The sequence below is a fragment of the Strigops habroptila genome, chromosome 3, assembly GCF_004027225.2.
Source record: "Strigops habroptila isolate Jane chromosome 3, bStrHab1.2.pri, whole genome shotgun sequence".
NCBI classification, from domain to species: Eukaryota; Metazoa; Chordata; class Aves; order Psittaciformes; family Psittacidae; genus Strigops; species Strigops habroptila.
This window is the reverse complement of record NC_044279.2, coordinates 54,228,277-54,241,497: the sequence shown is the minus strand read 5'-3', so window position 1 is coordinate 54,241,497 and position 13,221 is coordinate 54,228,277. Positions and strand designations below refer to the sequence as shown.

The window sequence follows — 13,221 nt, the reverse complement described above, 5'->3', positions numbered from 1 at the left end:
GAGGAAGGTGCTGCCAGGGAAGCATGTGAGTGCAGAAAACCACTCTCTGCGGCAGGTGGCATAGCCATACCTCAGCAGAAGGGACTTGAGCCAGGACACACACCAATATGAAGCTGTGAGGAGTCCCTGTGTGCCTGGCACTGCTTTAATCAGCAGGTCTTTTCCCAGGCTGTGCCCAGCCCCTGCTTCTGGGTGTCTGCACTGGGGTGGGTGTAGAAGCAGCTTGAGAGGAGGTGGTTTGGACCACAAGACGTCTGGAGAGGCACAACAACAAAGGTGCAAAAGCATTCAGTGCTGGGCTAATGCTGACCCTATCTATGGAGCTGTGGGTGTTTCACCACTGATGTTAGGCTTAGGCCAGCATTGCCCACCTGTGGGGTCTGGACAAGAAGGAAAACCACAGTGCACTGTATTCGCAGGGACATAACAGACAGAAGTATAGATGGCCTTGGGTGGATTTATGCATTGATACACGGTGGCCAGTGTACAGGGATTCAAAAAAGCAGTGTTTATTCCTGCCGTTATTTCCCCACCTAGGGAAAGCCTAAGAGCTTGCCTGTTTTGCAGAAAAGGGATGCCCGTGATTCAGCGAAAGTATTCCCAGAAAGCAGAAGGTAATGGAAATTAAATAAACTGGACACATCAAAATCAAGGCATTTAATAAAATAAAACATCTTGTTTTCTTCCCCAAATCTGTGTTAAAAATATGTAAATATACATCAAGATTCAGAAAGGATATAAAGCTCCTTGTTCTGTGGATATATAGTGGTTTTTTCAAAGCAATGTAGCCAACTAGACGAATGTATTGGGGGGATTGGACTGAATAGGCCAGGCAAGCTTTTTTTCCTTTTCTTCTCTGTTAAAAGCATCATAGATGGCATCTTTGGTGACAGTTTTGGCCGGAGCTGGGATGTCTGCAATACCAACATGATTCTTTTTGGCTATTCTGGAGCTGGTGGTGATGGTGTATGCGTTGCTTCTGTAACATTTCATGGCAGACATGCAAAATGTTTCTTTCATCCCTCTTCTGAAGTTTGCATTATACACGGAGTAGATGGTTGGCTTAGCAGCTGAAGAACTGAAGGAGATCCAGGTGATGGACAGGAAAACCAGGGAGCTCTTTCTGTAGTTGATTTCCTGTGGGTGCCACAGCTGTACCATGTAGAAAGGAAACCAGGAGAGGAGAAAGACCGAGTTTAACATTAAGAACATTTTGATGGTTTTCACTTTTGTTCTTGGGACAGTATTTGTTGTCCTCCTGACAGTCCTGCCGTCGGTGCCTATTCTCCAAATGTACTTGATGACCCTCTGGTAGAAGAAGACGATGAGGGTAGATGGGGTCAAAAACACCACCAAGAGGCGGATGACACCATAGGTAACTCCTTCCCAAGAACTGGGGAGAAAAAAGTTGCAGTGGTCGTCACTGTTGGAGTTGTAGAAAAAGAGAGCAGGTGATGCAAATGCAGCCTCAAAGAGCCAAGAGGCCACAATCATTTTCTTGGCTTTCTCCCTGGACACTTTAAAGCTCAGGGGGTAGATGATAGTGTAGAATCGATCCACACATATAGAGAGGAGCACATATATCTGCACTCCAGGGGTGAGGTACTGGATGTACCTTACCAGTTTGCACATCACATTTCCCAGTGTCCACCTGCCATAGATGAACTGAAGCAGCACAAAGGGCACACTTGTGACACTGGTGAGCAGGTCTGCACAAGCCATGGAGACAACAAAATAATTGGTGGTGGATTGTGTCCTCCTACTCCGATGGATCACTAAGCAAACAAGGGAGTTTCCAACGAGAGACACCAGCCACAATGCTCCCAAAACCATGCTGGCTGCTGTAATTTCCCCCCGCTGGAGGTCATACAGCAAGACAGTGTGGTTCCTGCTTGAGCTGGGTCCTGTGGGTGATGCTGTCATCTCGTAGCCAGCAGGAGGGATGGGAGTCTCCGGGTAGCTCTTGCTCTGCAGCAGGAGCAGGAAGGTAGGGAGAACAACAGGACTGCTGTTGTTATCCATGCTGTGGGCAATCATGGCCACATCTTTTGCTCAGGCTGCATAAAAAGAGAAGCAGCAAGGTTCTGTTTAACAGGTGTATGGGAAAAACCTACCTTAAGCAATGAAAGATAATTTTAAGTAGTCTACATACAGCTTAATGTAGTGGATTTCAGAGAAACAGTCAGAAATATACAGTAAGTCTCTCTGTTACAGCAGAGACCATTCAGTTTTGTGCAGAGTTTTATTAACAACCTGGCTGCATTAGGACAGTCACCTCTATCCTCTGAAAGATAAATGTCCCTTTCATAGCAAGAGCCTGAGGTGTTGTTTCACCCTTGCTGGTGACCTGCAAACTGAGTGAGAGGAATACGCTGACTACACCACCACATCACCCCTAAGGCAAACACAATCACTACTATGTCTTCTTTTTGGATGGTGTTTTTCAGCTTCCAGGATGCTTGAATGACTTCTGTATTTCCAAGCTATCACTGAAATATAGCTCCTTGGATCAAACTGCAGCCTGTCCTTTGTGGTAGGTATGGGACACACCATGGTATCAGATATATATGACTTCCTGTTTTAAGGAGTGGGACAGGAATGGATATTTTGCTAGACAGAATTTGAAGTCTTGGATTTAGCCTGTTGTGTTGGTCCTAGCCTATCGCAGGGTTAAAATGTAAAAGTGTTAAATATTAGTGGCTGTGTGTATACAAACACCTTGCCTGGGCCCAATGCTCAAAAAAAGTGTCCTTTCAAATAATGATGTTTAGATGCAAATCCTTATTCATTAGAAACAGAAAGTCTGTTTCTGTGGGTATGTTGTGTGAATGTATAAATCCAGAATCTTGATACCACAAAAGATAAATCTGGCTTCAGTTAATGATCAGAAGTTCAAGTGTTCATCCCAGAAACCAAACGGACAAGTTCAAAAAGCCACCAGCATCCTCCTGAGCATTCCAAGTAATTCAAATTCACAACTTTCCTTTCTATTTTTTTTTCAGTGTTTTCCTGATGTTTTTTGCTCTGCCGACTCCAGCTCTACATCTATCACCAATTACTTTCTCATTATCTGCCTAACCAGAGAGGAGCCCCAAAGTGCAAAGCCACTGGATTAATATGGAATGTTGCGCTTTGTGCTGTTTTGCATGTCATCTTCAATAATGCAATGCAAAACGTAGTCAGATGTGGAAGAGGAAAAGATGTATTGATTGCTTCGTGTGGCTAGAGGAGATTTTGTTTCCTTTAGCTGTATTCGTTAGCTGCACTTAATATAACATACAATATGCATGTTTCACATGAACAGGCTTGATGTACAATCAGCTAAACAGCACAGGCGTATATTTAGCATACTTGAAAATGCAGAGTGTGCTTGGAGTGTGGCACAGCTGCATGGGCACTGCCAGTCTGTGTAGCTGCAGCCACAGCTCTGCCGGATCCCCCTGCTGCTCTCTATGCCCCCTCTATGCTCTATAGTCACCATGCCCAGCTGCTGGCTCTGCATCAGCAGAAAGTGGGTCAATGTGTAAGTCACCAATGCCGCTCCCAATGCAGCTGGCATTATTTTGCAGCTCTTGCATGCAGGTAGTGTCTGGGAGCTGACAACATGACTCAGGTTAAGTTGGACTTGTAGCTGAAGCAGTTTGAGGCTAGTAACAACAGGGTTTGTTTCAGTGGCGTGTGTTAAACAAGGAGTTTTACATGGTAGCCTCCTGTGAAAATAATGCTCATCAGCAGGACATCAGCAGTGAGATCCAGTGTGTTGTGGGTGGCTGAGTTGCCAACCCTGCAAAGGGCACCATCTGCAGATGATACATTGCCCCTTGTCCCGTCTTCCGCTGGAGGTCTGTGGGTGCTGCCCAGCCTGGCCTTCGCTTTCCCCTCATCCTGGGTTGACTTCCCTCATTGCTTTCTTACTAGCTTTGCCTAGCAGATGATTCCTAGTTTCTCAAACAGCTCCTGCTTGCCTTTCCTCACCCGCCATCGGGTGGATCTGCTACCCTGGAGGTATCCTGCCACCATCAGCTGTCAGAACAGTATTTGAGCTGCTGTCTCTGGCAGAATGGCAGGATGTACTGACAGTACAACCCACTAAGTTACATATTAGAATTATCTGTAATAGAATAATACATGTGGAGCCTATTAAGCAGATAGAAAAGAACATTATGGGCTATTTTTCTTCCTTAATTTCCCTTCTTGCTATGCAGAAGCATGTGTTATTAAAAAAAAAACAGCTGCACAAATGAAGCTTCATAGAAGAATAACCAGACGAAATTTCTTGACCACTATTGAAGAGCAGTGGAAGTCAGGCATGGGAATGAGATGACCTTCCTAAGCTGTTAAAATATGTGGACTCACTAACGCTGTTCTCATGATAATTCTCCTGGTGAGCCAAATTTGCTGTCTGTGTCAGTTCAGACCTGAGACATTTAGTTATGCAGGTTGTAACACTCAAATAGTACTTTTCTTCCATTTCATTTTGCCTAAAAGTCATCCTAGACACTCTTAACTAGAGAACTCAGGTTATCCGCAAACATACCTTTGAGAAGCTGGGAATTCAGCAGCCCCACCGTGGAACAGTATGTGTCACCCTCAGAGGTGTGTGAGGCGAGCTAACTGCTGAGTGCCTACAGAGGAAGGAGAATGGAAAGAGCTGTATCCAGCTGTCTTGTGTTGGAGCTTTGCCAACACCTCAATGGGAGAAGCCTTCCCATGTGCCACCCTTCACCAGAGACCATATATTTGCGTTGAGAGATAGAGTATTTGGTTATGTGTCTGTGGTGATGGTGGTTTCTTCACTGTGAGTATAACAGAAGAGGCACAAACACAGGTGCAAGTAGTACCATATTTTGTGATTCTTTCCTCCTTGCAAAAATTCAAAGTCATTCAGCACACTGCCCAAAAGGTCCAGATGAAAATATAAGTGCAATATAGGGACTTTAACTACTCTGAGCATATGATTGCTCTGGTTGAACATCAATCACATAGTTTATTTTCTGGAAAGTAAATGCTATCTGATTAACTGGTGTGCACTGCGATTCCTGCATTCGTAGTCAAAAATATTTTTACCTTCAAACGGATCAGAAGCTGATTTTCTTTTATATTAAAGGATCTCTATTCAACCCTATTTTTCATAGGCGGCACTGAGATCGGAATCATGCTTTGATTTAGCACTAAGAACCTTAGCGTCTATGGCCCAGCATATCTTCTTCAGGGGCAAGTCTGTTTTTTATAGTGGAGACTTAAACTTCTACATTATGAGTAACGCTCCTGTTGGCAACATGAGCATGAAAAGCTCAGTGTATACATTGTTCTGCATGGGTCTAGGATGCACATAACCAGAGAATCTCGATCTTGCTACATTATGTATCCCATATCCCCAGCTGCTGCATCATTACTGAAATACCGTTTAAGTGCTAGTGAACTACTCAACTTGCAAATACCAGATCTGTAAGAAAATGGCAATGAGCTCTTTAGTCTCCCTTGGCCTTGCAGGTCAATAAGGGAGTATTAGAAATGCAAAAAGTAAAAATTACGTGACACCTAATTACATTTTTGTTTAACAAAAATGCTTGTGTTTGATTTTCCCTTTAAACCCGTATAATACTGTGCTGAGTGAAAGGCTACTTTCTAGTAACTGAGCCTGCATGGATGCAGCAGTGCCAAAAATCCCACTTTTTTTTGAACATTATAGAGTGGGAATCCTTTTAAAACTCATATAAGGACTTCCTGTATTTCTGTTTAAAACCCTGAATTTTTTGCATTTGCTTGGGAAAATAAGGGGCATGTGAAATGACTCATAATTATCAGACGGATTTCCTGGTGCCACAGTTCCTATTTTATGGACCTTAATTTGCAGTTTGAAGGCACAAATGTTCCATTTTCAGGATTATCCCTTTGGGTTGATAGCAAGTTAAATATATTCTTGCTAACTCTCCAAAACAGATCTGTTTCTTAAAGATTAAGTGTTTGAGCCACCAGAACTTCATAAAACCACTGCCATGTCTACTTTGCTGTTGCATAAAGCCCATATGGCATAGTTACTGTGTGTTTGCATGTTTTCTGTCCTGTCAAGAAAATAAGTGTTCACTGCAATTTGGAAGAGTAAAACTTAATAAGATTTGCAAAGGAATGCATTAAACGGCTTTTTAAATGCTTACTCAAAAGAATATACGTTTTGTTTCCCAACTGTAGTTTTTCAAGATTAAAAAGGTAGCTAAAGAAATAGATTGTTGTACATTATTTAACCTAGCACTAGCAGAAGTGGCTTTTTTGTCAACATATTTTACCTTTCTGCATTATAACTTCAAAATACCAGGCAAGCTTTGGCCCAGCAAATTATTTCAAAAGCACTAAGCTGGTCATTTACTCCATAAACTTCCCTCTCTGAAAAATATCTTGGCAATAGCTGTCAGACTGGAAGAGGAATGCTTCATCTAACTGAGTTTAATCAACATTAGAAATGGGAGTAAATTGAATCAGAATGGGGGGGCTTTTGTCTGGGTGTAAGATGCTAGAAGGTGACATTCATCCTTACCTAAATTAAAATTAACTACCTTGTGTGTGCAGTCTCTCAATGTAATAATCCTTTTATAGAAGAACACAGACTCTTTTAACCTCTGTTTCTTGCTATGCAGAGATAACTGTGTGCATATTGAGGCCATCCAGTACTTCTGCTTGCAGTGGAGGAATGCGGATACACATGCTTTTGTAAGCACACAGATTCCCTGCCAGTTCTTTTCTCTGGTCTAGTGCTCATAAAAATGCTCAGCTATTTTGCCCTTATGAAGGCTTTTCTATTCTTTGAGCAGCTCTTCAGAGCAAAGCCTGAAAATCTCTTGAGGTGAAGTGTGTTCTTCCTCACTCTCTGCATTCCAATATATGGCGATAGGAAACATCTGCCTCTATGTTATCAGGAGAATAACACGGTTTGAACACAAGAAAACTTTTGAGATCCATAGTAATTTCTCATATGCTGCTGTCTACTCCCTGTCTCTACCCCACTGGTGGAGATTCTTGTTCTGCAGCATAGGTAGCTAAAGATGACATGACCAGAAGTGGATGGGCTTTTTCATGGATGAAGCTTTCAGTGCTGGTGCAGTCATAGCTCAACTTATGGTAAAAGCTTCTGAGCTGCTGATGTAAGTCAATACACGTTATTGCATCTTTTATCAGCATCTGAGAGCCTAGCCTGTGTTGCAAGGTGAGGTCATGGGAGCAGGAAATATGGATGGAATCAAATAAAGGAAGGAAATGTTCTTAATTTCCAGCACATCTAAAGAATATAGGTTATACTCAGCTACTGCATGAGCATGAATCTAAACAAGATTTTTCTACTGTATGCTTGAGGAAAGTAAGGGCAAGTAGACAGTCTCTTTGCCATCAACCTTCGTCGACTCTTTGTGTTCTTTCCTGACTATTTTAACAAGGTATTAAAGCTGAGAACAAGGATATAATGTACTACAACACTTGCTGGGATTGGAGCAAATTTGTGTTTCTTGTGCTGGATGGCTGAGGAACAATGCTTTTTCAGCTTTATCCTTTTAACTGAACTTTATAAGTGGTGAGCCATGCAGTAGCTAACTAGTCCAAGAACAGGGTCCATCTATTGCTCTGGGTTTATAAGCTCTTATCTGGAGTAACTACTCTGACTGCATACCTGTAGCACTGAATCTGAGGCCTGGCCTTGGGCAAATCCATGGGGCATGATTCTGATGAACATTCAGGGGTCAAAAGTTACTGCATCTTGGCTAAGTCTCCTTAAGAGATGATGCCATCTTTTGAAGCTCATTGTGGTATTAAAGGTTGTGGGAGCAATAGCTTTTCCCTGCACCTGAAGTCAATGACTTTTTCTCATGTATTTACTGTGGGTTAAGACTGACTTGCAGGCAGTCACTGTAGGTCTATTAACTTGAGGTGAGTTGCTAAGACCCAGTAATTTATTCATGCACCTGAACTTAACAGCATGTTTATTCTTTGTTTGTGGTGGGAAGGAGCCCTTATGGTAACTGCAGATTCCACTTATACCCAACATCATTCTCTGATTCAGGGACAGACAGTAGTAAAATATGAGCCACATCTGTGCTCAACACCATCCAGATAGACACCTTCACCTCATCAGCATCTGCAGAGCGAGGGACGGAGGTGCAACTCTCTTCAACCACGGCTATGCTGAAGCACATGTGGAGTTTTCAACCTTCAGATTTGTAGAAAGGATGAGATAGGCAGGATCACATGCAGTGGGAAGTTAATCACCCAATAGCTGTAGGGTAGGGTCATCTGTAAGGCCCAGGGAGGATACAGCCTTCCTTCCACAGACCTGGGCTATGCCAAATGAATTGTTGGGTTTGCCATGACCTTTGGACTGCCTGCTTCTTCTATCTGTCTCCTCTGCTCTTGCTCATGGCTTTGTCTGGCTAATCATAGGAGAGACACACAGCACAGTGCTCTGGCTACTGCCTCATGAGCGTGAGTATCACACACTGTTTACAAACGGGTGCACAGTGGTTATGAGCCTCTTTTGTAGATGTAACTCCTCTTCCCCAAAGGAAAGACCCACAGAGTTTTAAGTGTCTCACACTTTTATTATGTCTCAAGCTTTATTCTATCACCATCCTAGTTGTTACTGTTGGTATTACTACTGGTGACTAGTAGTAAAACTCTAGACTGTTTTAAAAATGATGGCAGAACCCGGATGCCTGCTCAGTGTGACTGTGGGGGCATGAAAAAGTGGGAACAAGGAGAAGAGGGACAGACCTAATTTCCAACTCTGCTCTCAAGATAGGTTACCACCTACTGGAGTTGTCCAAGAAGAGTGTGGAGAAGCTTGAAATACACCTTTGCAGGTAGCTTGCCTTCCTTAACAGGGGTTGAGTCTGTCTTTGGACACAGCTAGCTTGAACCCTTTCCTGATTCAGAGGTAAAAAAATAGATGCTCTCTCCCACACACTTACATTATTTTTTGGCAACACCAGGTCCTGCCCACAACACAGCACGCTCTTCTGCTTGATGTGAGGAACACAGTGCTTACCAGGGCTGGTTTGCCATGGTGGGTGTTGACAGATAAGCTGTGGTGAATCTCACACTTGGCTGATTTCTCTGCCCATCTCTTGGCAATTCTCACCCTCTCCTTTGCTGAGTGTCCTCTCCCCCACAAGAAAAACATGCCAGCAGCTTCAGTGAGGACTCTGGCAGCTTACTCACCCTCTCACTAGCAGTGAGCACAAATTGTCATCCTAGGAGAACATCAAGGGGGGGTTTTTTGTTTCTTCTATATCAAAAGGTCATAAAACAATTAGTTCTTGACATTAAATCTTGTGAAAACTGTTTTTTCAGCACACAAGAAGTTAATACAGTGACAGGATTTTTGCACTGGTACAAACAACCGTGCTGGGATGTAAGAGTCCCTGTCATATGGTTCCTAACCTTTCTCATGGTCAGGTGGATCTAGCGCTCACACGACACAGATCACCTGTGTAAGACATAGTGACAGAGAGTGGGGTAGCACTGGTGGCTAATAATCGTGCCAGGGATAGAGTTGCCAGAGATCTTAAGATTCTTCCAGGAGGATTTATCTGATATAGGAATAAAAGGAGGAGACCTGAGTGAGCAGTAGGAGAGCATTCCCATGTCAGAAGATATGGCCATTAGTGAGACCATTCCATAGTTTTTCTATACTATTCTGGAGAAGCTGTGAGGGTTGACGGACATGCGAAAGCCATAGCTAGGTTGGAAATGCCTGATGCAGAGATGTTTGTTGGAAGGGATGTTTCAGCTAAGCTAGGCTCAGGGAGGACAAAAGCAAGGTAAGAAAAGCCACCGAGGCAAGGTGCTGGCCTGCTGATAACCCCTGAACTGGAGATGTCTTCTTGGGAAGGGTGCCAGTGGCAAGAACTGTGTTGGCTGCCTGTCAGAGGAGAAGTTTAGGGAATGATGGAAGCTGCTGGAATGGAGAAATCCCAAACACACAAGCGCTCTGTCATGTTTTGATGGTGGTGAACTGTTTGTAGTGGGGAGGGGGAGCAGACTGTGCCTGAGGATGTTAGGGGGTTATTCTGCATCATCTGGTTGAAGTTGCTCTCTAGATTGTTAAACACCTGAGAAGGGATGACTGGTGGGGCTGCAAAGGAAAATGCAGATGGAGATCATATGGTGTGACCCAGATGGGGGAATTGCGCTGCACAGCTTTGCAAATAGAGGCTTCACAGGAGAACTGTGGGGGAGTAAGTGTCTGCAAGCTCTTACTTTAAGCTAAGGAGCAGAGCTTCCCAAATGTGTCTGAGGTATAGAAATTCCTCCCCTTACTGACTCATCCAAGACCAGAGTGTTTAAAATAAACCCACAAATCAAGCTTCTAAAAGTCCAAAGACACTCAAAGATCAGCTTTTAAGGATGCTTCTGGGTTGGCACCCAGTTTTCCTGCAAACCAAGCCACTTGTTTAAGTCATTAACAGTGGCTTTAACATAAAATCTTCAACAACCACATTTGAAACCCTTTGCCAGAAATAACTGGCTATGAATCCTGCCTCAGACACACAAATGGCTTTGTGAAAGCAGAAGGCAGTTTTACTTCTCCATTACTCCGTGGAGCCAACATACTGTTTGACATGCCGGAAGCCAGCTGGGTGAATGAAAAATATTACAATGCATTCTTAGAGAGTATGTGCCTGCATTAGAAGAACCAGAATCGCCTTCTTGCCTCTGCCGGCTACAAATAAGCAAAGATTACTATGCCTGTGGTGTTGCCCTAAGTAGCTGCATCCAGGCACCCCCACAGAAAAAAAAGGAGACAAAGCTTTCAGAAAGAATGACTTCTAATTAATAACTGAAAAATACACAAGCAGATGTTTTAGTGCAGTAACACTAGGAAGGAAGAAGCTGTTTGAATGTATCTAGAGACAGGGAAAAAACAGATGGACAGGTTGGTCTGCTCCATCTCAGTTAAAGTAATTTACTGCTTTCAGTGAACTCATCATGTTAGGGGACTTATTTAAGACAAATAAGTGGCATAATTTTAAAATAATGCATACAGATGCACAGAATGTAGATTTGTACAGAAAATATGGATATTTATTCTGCAGCAATTCTACACACTTCCCTGCTTTCAGAAGAATCAGCTTAAAATTCAAGCCCTGCAGGGCATTTGCTAGTGAGGAATGAGTCCTCTTTGCTAAACCCCAACGATTTTATACGCAAGTAAGTAAATATAAGAAGGTAAATTACTGGAAAAGATCACCTCTGCAAAGAGAGCTATCCCTTTAGCCACAGCAGTCTTCAGCACAGCACCTATCCATCCACCTACCTGCTCCAAAGCACAATCCCAGAGGTGCCGGTCTCGTCCTTTCTCCGCTTGTTATCCCAAGTGGAGGCACCTCTGGGCAGGTGCCAATCATACTGGAAACCACGCAGTATATTCACATCTGTGCCTGCCTCTTCTCGGATATTTGTGAATCTGGCTGAGGGGGAGGGATAGGGTATTCTACCCCTCTTCTTTGCCGGAGGAAAAAATGACGTTTTGCAGGGCTGGCTGCTGCCGCCGGTTTCTTTCTGTGTCATGTGGGATGCGGATCATGTGGCTGTCCCTCCCTAGCACCCAGATGCCCCGGGACCTCCCCAGAAACCCGCCTCCTCCTCTCCCCCCCCCCCCCCTTTCCTTCCTCCCGTCTCCCCGCGGGGTGACCACCCTCCGCCCCGTCGGGGCTCGGCGGCGCTGGGCCAGTCAGCACCACGGACAGCGGCGCGCCGCCGGGACCCCGACGGGGCGGGCACCGGGATGTGTCGTGTCCTGTCCCCGCCACCCCGTAACGCGGGGCTCCATGTACCCCCCCGTTCACTATCCGGTCCCCGTTCCCCCAGCCTCAAGGCCCCAGGGGGCAGGGGAAGGCAGCCCCGGGGGCAGGGCCGACCCTCGGCCCGCCGCGGGGTTTGGCTGCCGGCGCTGACGTGACGGTTGCTATGGCGAGGTGCGGCTGCTGAAGAGGATGCTTGTCTTCCACGACGGTCGCCATGGGACCCTGCCCATTGAAAGAAACGAAGCGAATGAATAAGCAGGAGGAGGTGGAGAGAATATTTAATTAGATGCCTCTGGGAATTTGGGGTTTTGGTGGTTTTTTTTTAATTCCCACATAGATACTGAAACTCATTATGGAAAAAAAGAGAAACCAAATTGTCTGGTCCCCCCTTTTAGCTTTGGCCACCTTCATTTTTTTCATTTTATGGGGCATAGCACTGACACCATTTCCTTATGTTCTCCACCACATACACTTTATTAAGCTAGGCAGAGTAATAACAACCCTCCCCAAATCAAAATGAGCAGTCTTTCACGAATGTTTGTCCCACAGAAGTACAACAGCTCCATGAATTATATTGCACTATCAGTTTAAGGCAGGAATATATAATTTTAGCCATGACAAACTTTCTGCCTGTGGACTAACCAAGAAATTCTTCTGGTGCATGGATTTCTGCTATTTCAGGATTTCTCATTAGGTGCATGGGTAAGATGAACCAACAAAGGCTGACTCAAAGGCCGGGTGTTTTTCCTTGTTTGCCCTCATTTTTCATCAGAGAGCTCCAAGTATATTTTTGTATTTTTTTTTTTTTTTTTTTTTTTAATAGATGTCTTTAAGGCACTGGAGGAAAAGTACAATTGCTTTTTGGAAGTTACTTTCAAGGAAGAACATTTAAATAAACAGTGTTTCCTCTGAGTAATTGCTGCAGTATAGAATCATTTCCTGTATTTCATATTTTTCTACTGCATTACATGCAGTGGAGCAGGTACACTGGGAATCAAGTCAGAAATATGGAATAGCTTCTATACAAAGAATGGTTCAAATAGGCTAGGACTGTGCTTGCCAGTTAGAAGTGGGTAAAGTGTGGGCAGATTTGATAAGTGAATGACATGAAGAGTGTGCATAGGGACTGTCTGTTCATCTTTCAACTTGAAGAACTTGGAAGGATCAGGAACCTGGTTCAGAACACGCAGCAGGGGGGGTTTCCCCGAAGTGTGGGTGTAGCTCTATGAGGCTCCTTGCCAAGGATGTTGCGGGTGCAGAACTTCATGTGAATTCAAGGGGAGATTGAACAAATATTTGGAAAAGGGCTCAATAGATCTAAACTGTGAGCTCAGAATGGTTGGAGGTTGGGAGAGCTCCTAGAAAAAGTATTGTACTGAGGTTCAGTGAAAGGTATCTTCATAACCAAGCCAATAATTTTATGAAGCTTGAG

General features: G+C 44.1%; 1 protein-coding gene across 3 annotated transcripts; it reads right to left on the bottom strand.

The window, feature by feature from the left end:
- Positions 1-498: 498 nt before the first annotated feature.
- Positions 499-11,565, bottom strand: GPR19 (G protein-coupled receptor 19). Of its 3 annotated transcripts, XM_030480909.1 has the most exons (3): positions 11,300-11,565; positions 4,538-4,625; positions 500-2,057 (listed from the first exon to the last, which is right to left on the bottom strand). In XM_030480909.1, exon 3 carries the CDS (start codon positions 2,035-2,037, stop codon positions 793-795), a length of 1,245 nt encoding a protein of 414 aa, XP_030336769.1. In that variant the 5' UTR covers positions 2,038-2,057; positions 4,538-4,625; positions 11,300-11,565; the 3' UTR covers positions 500-792. The 3 variants fall into 3 exon arrangements, with proteins under 3 accessions (XP_030336771.1, XP_030336769.1, XP_030336770.1); XM_030480911.1 differs by lacking the exon at positions 4,538-4,625 and having other exon boundaries at positions 499-2,057; XM_030480910.1 differs by lacking the exon at positions 11,300-11,565 and having other exon boundaries at positions 4,538-9,242.
- Positions 11,566-13,221: the final 1,656 nt, after the last annotated feature.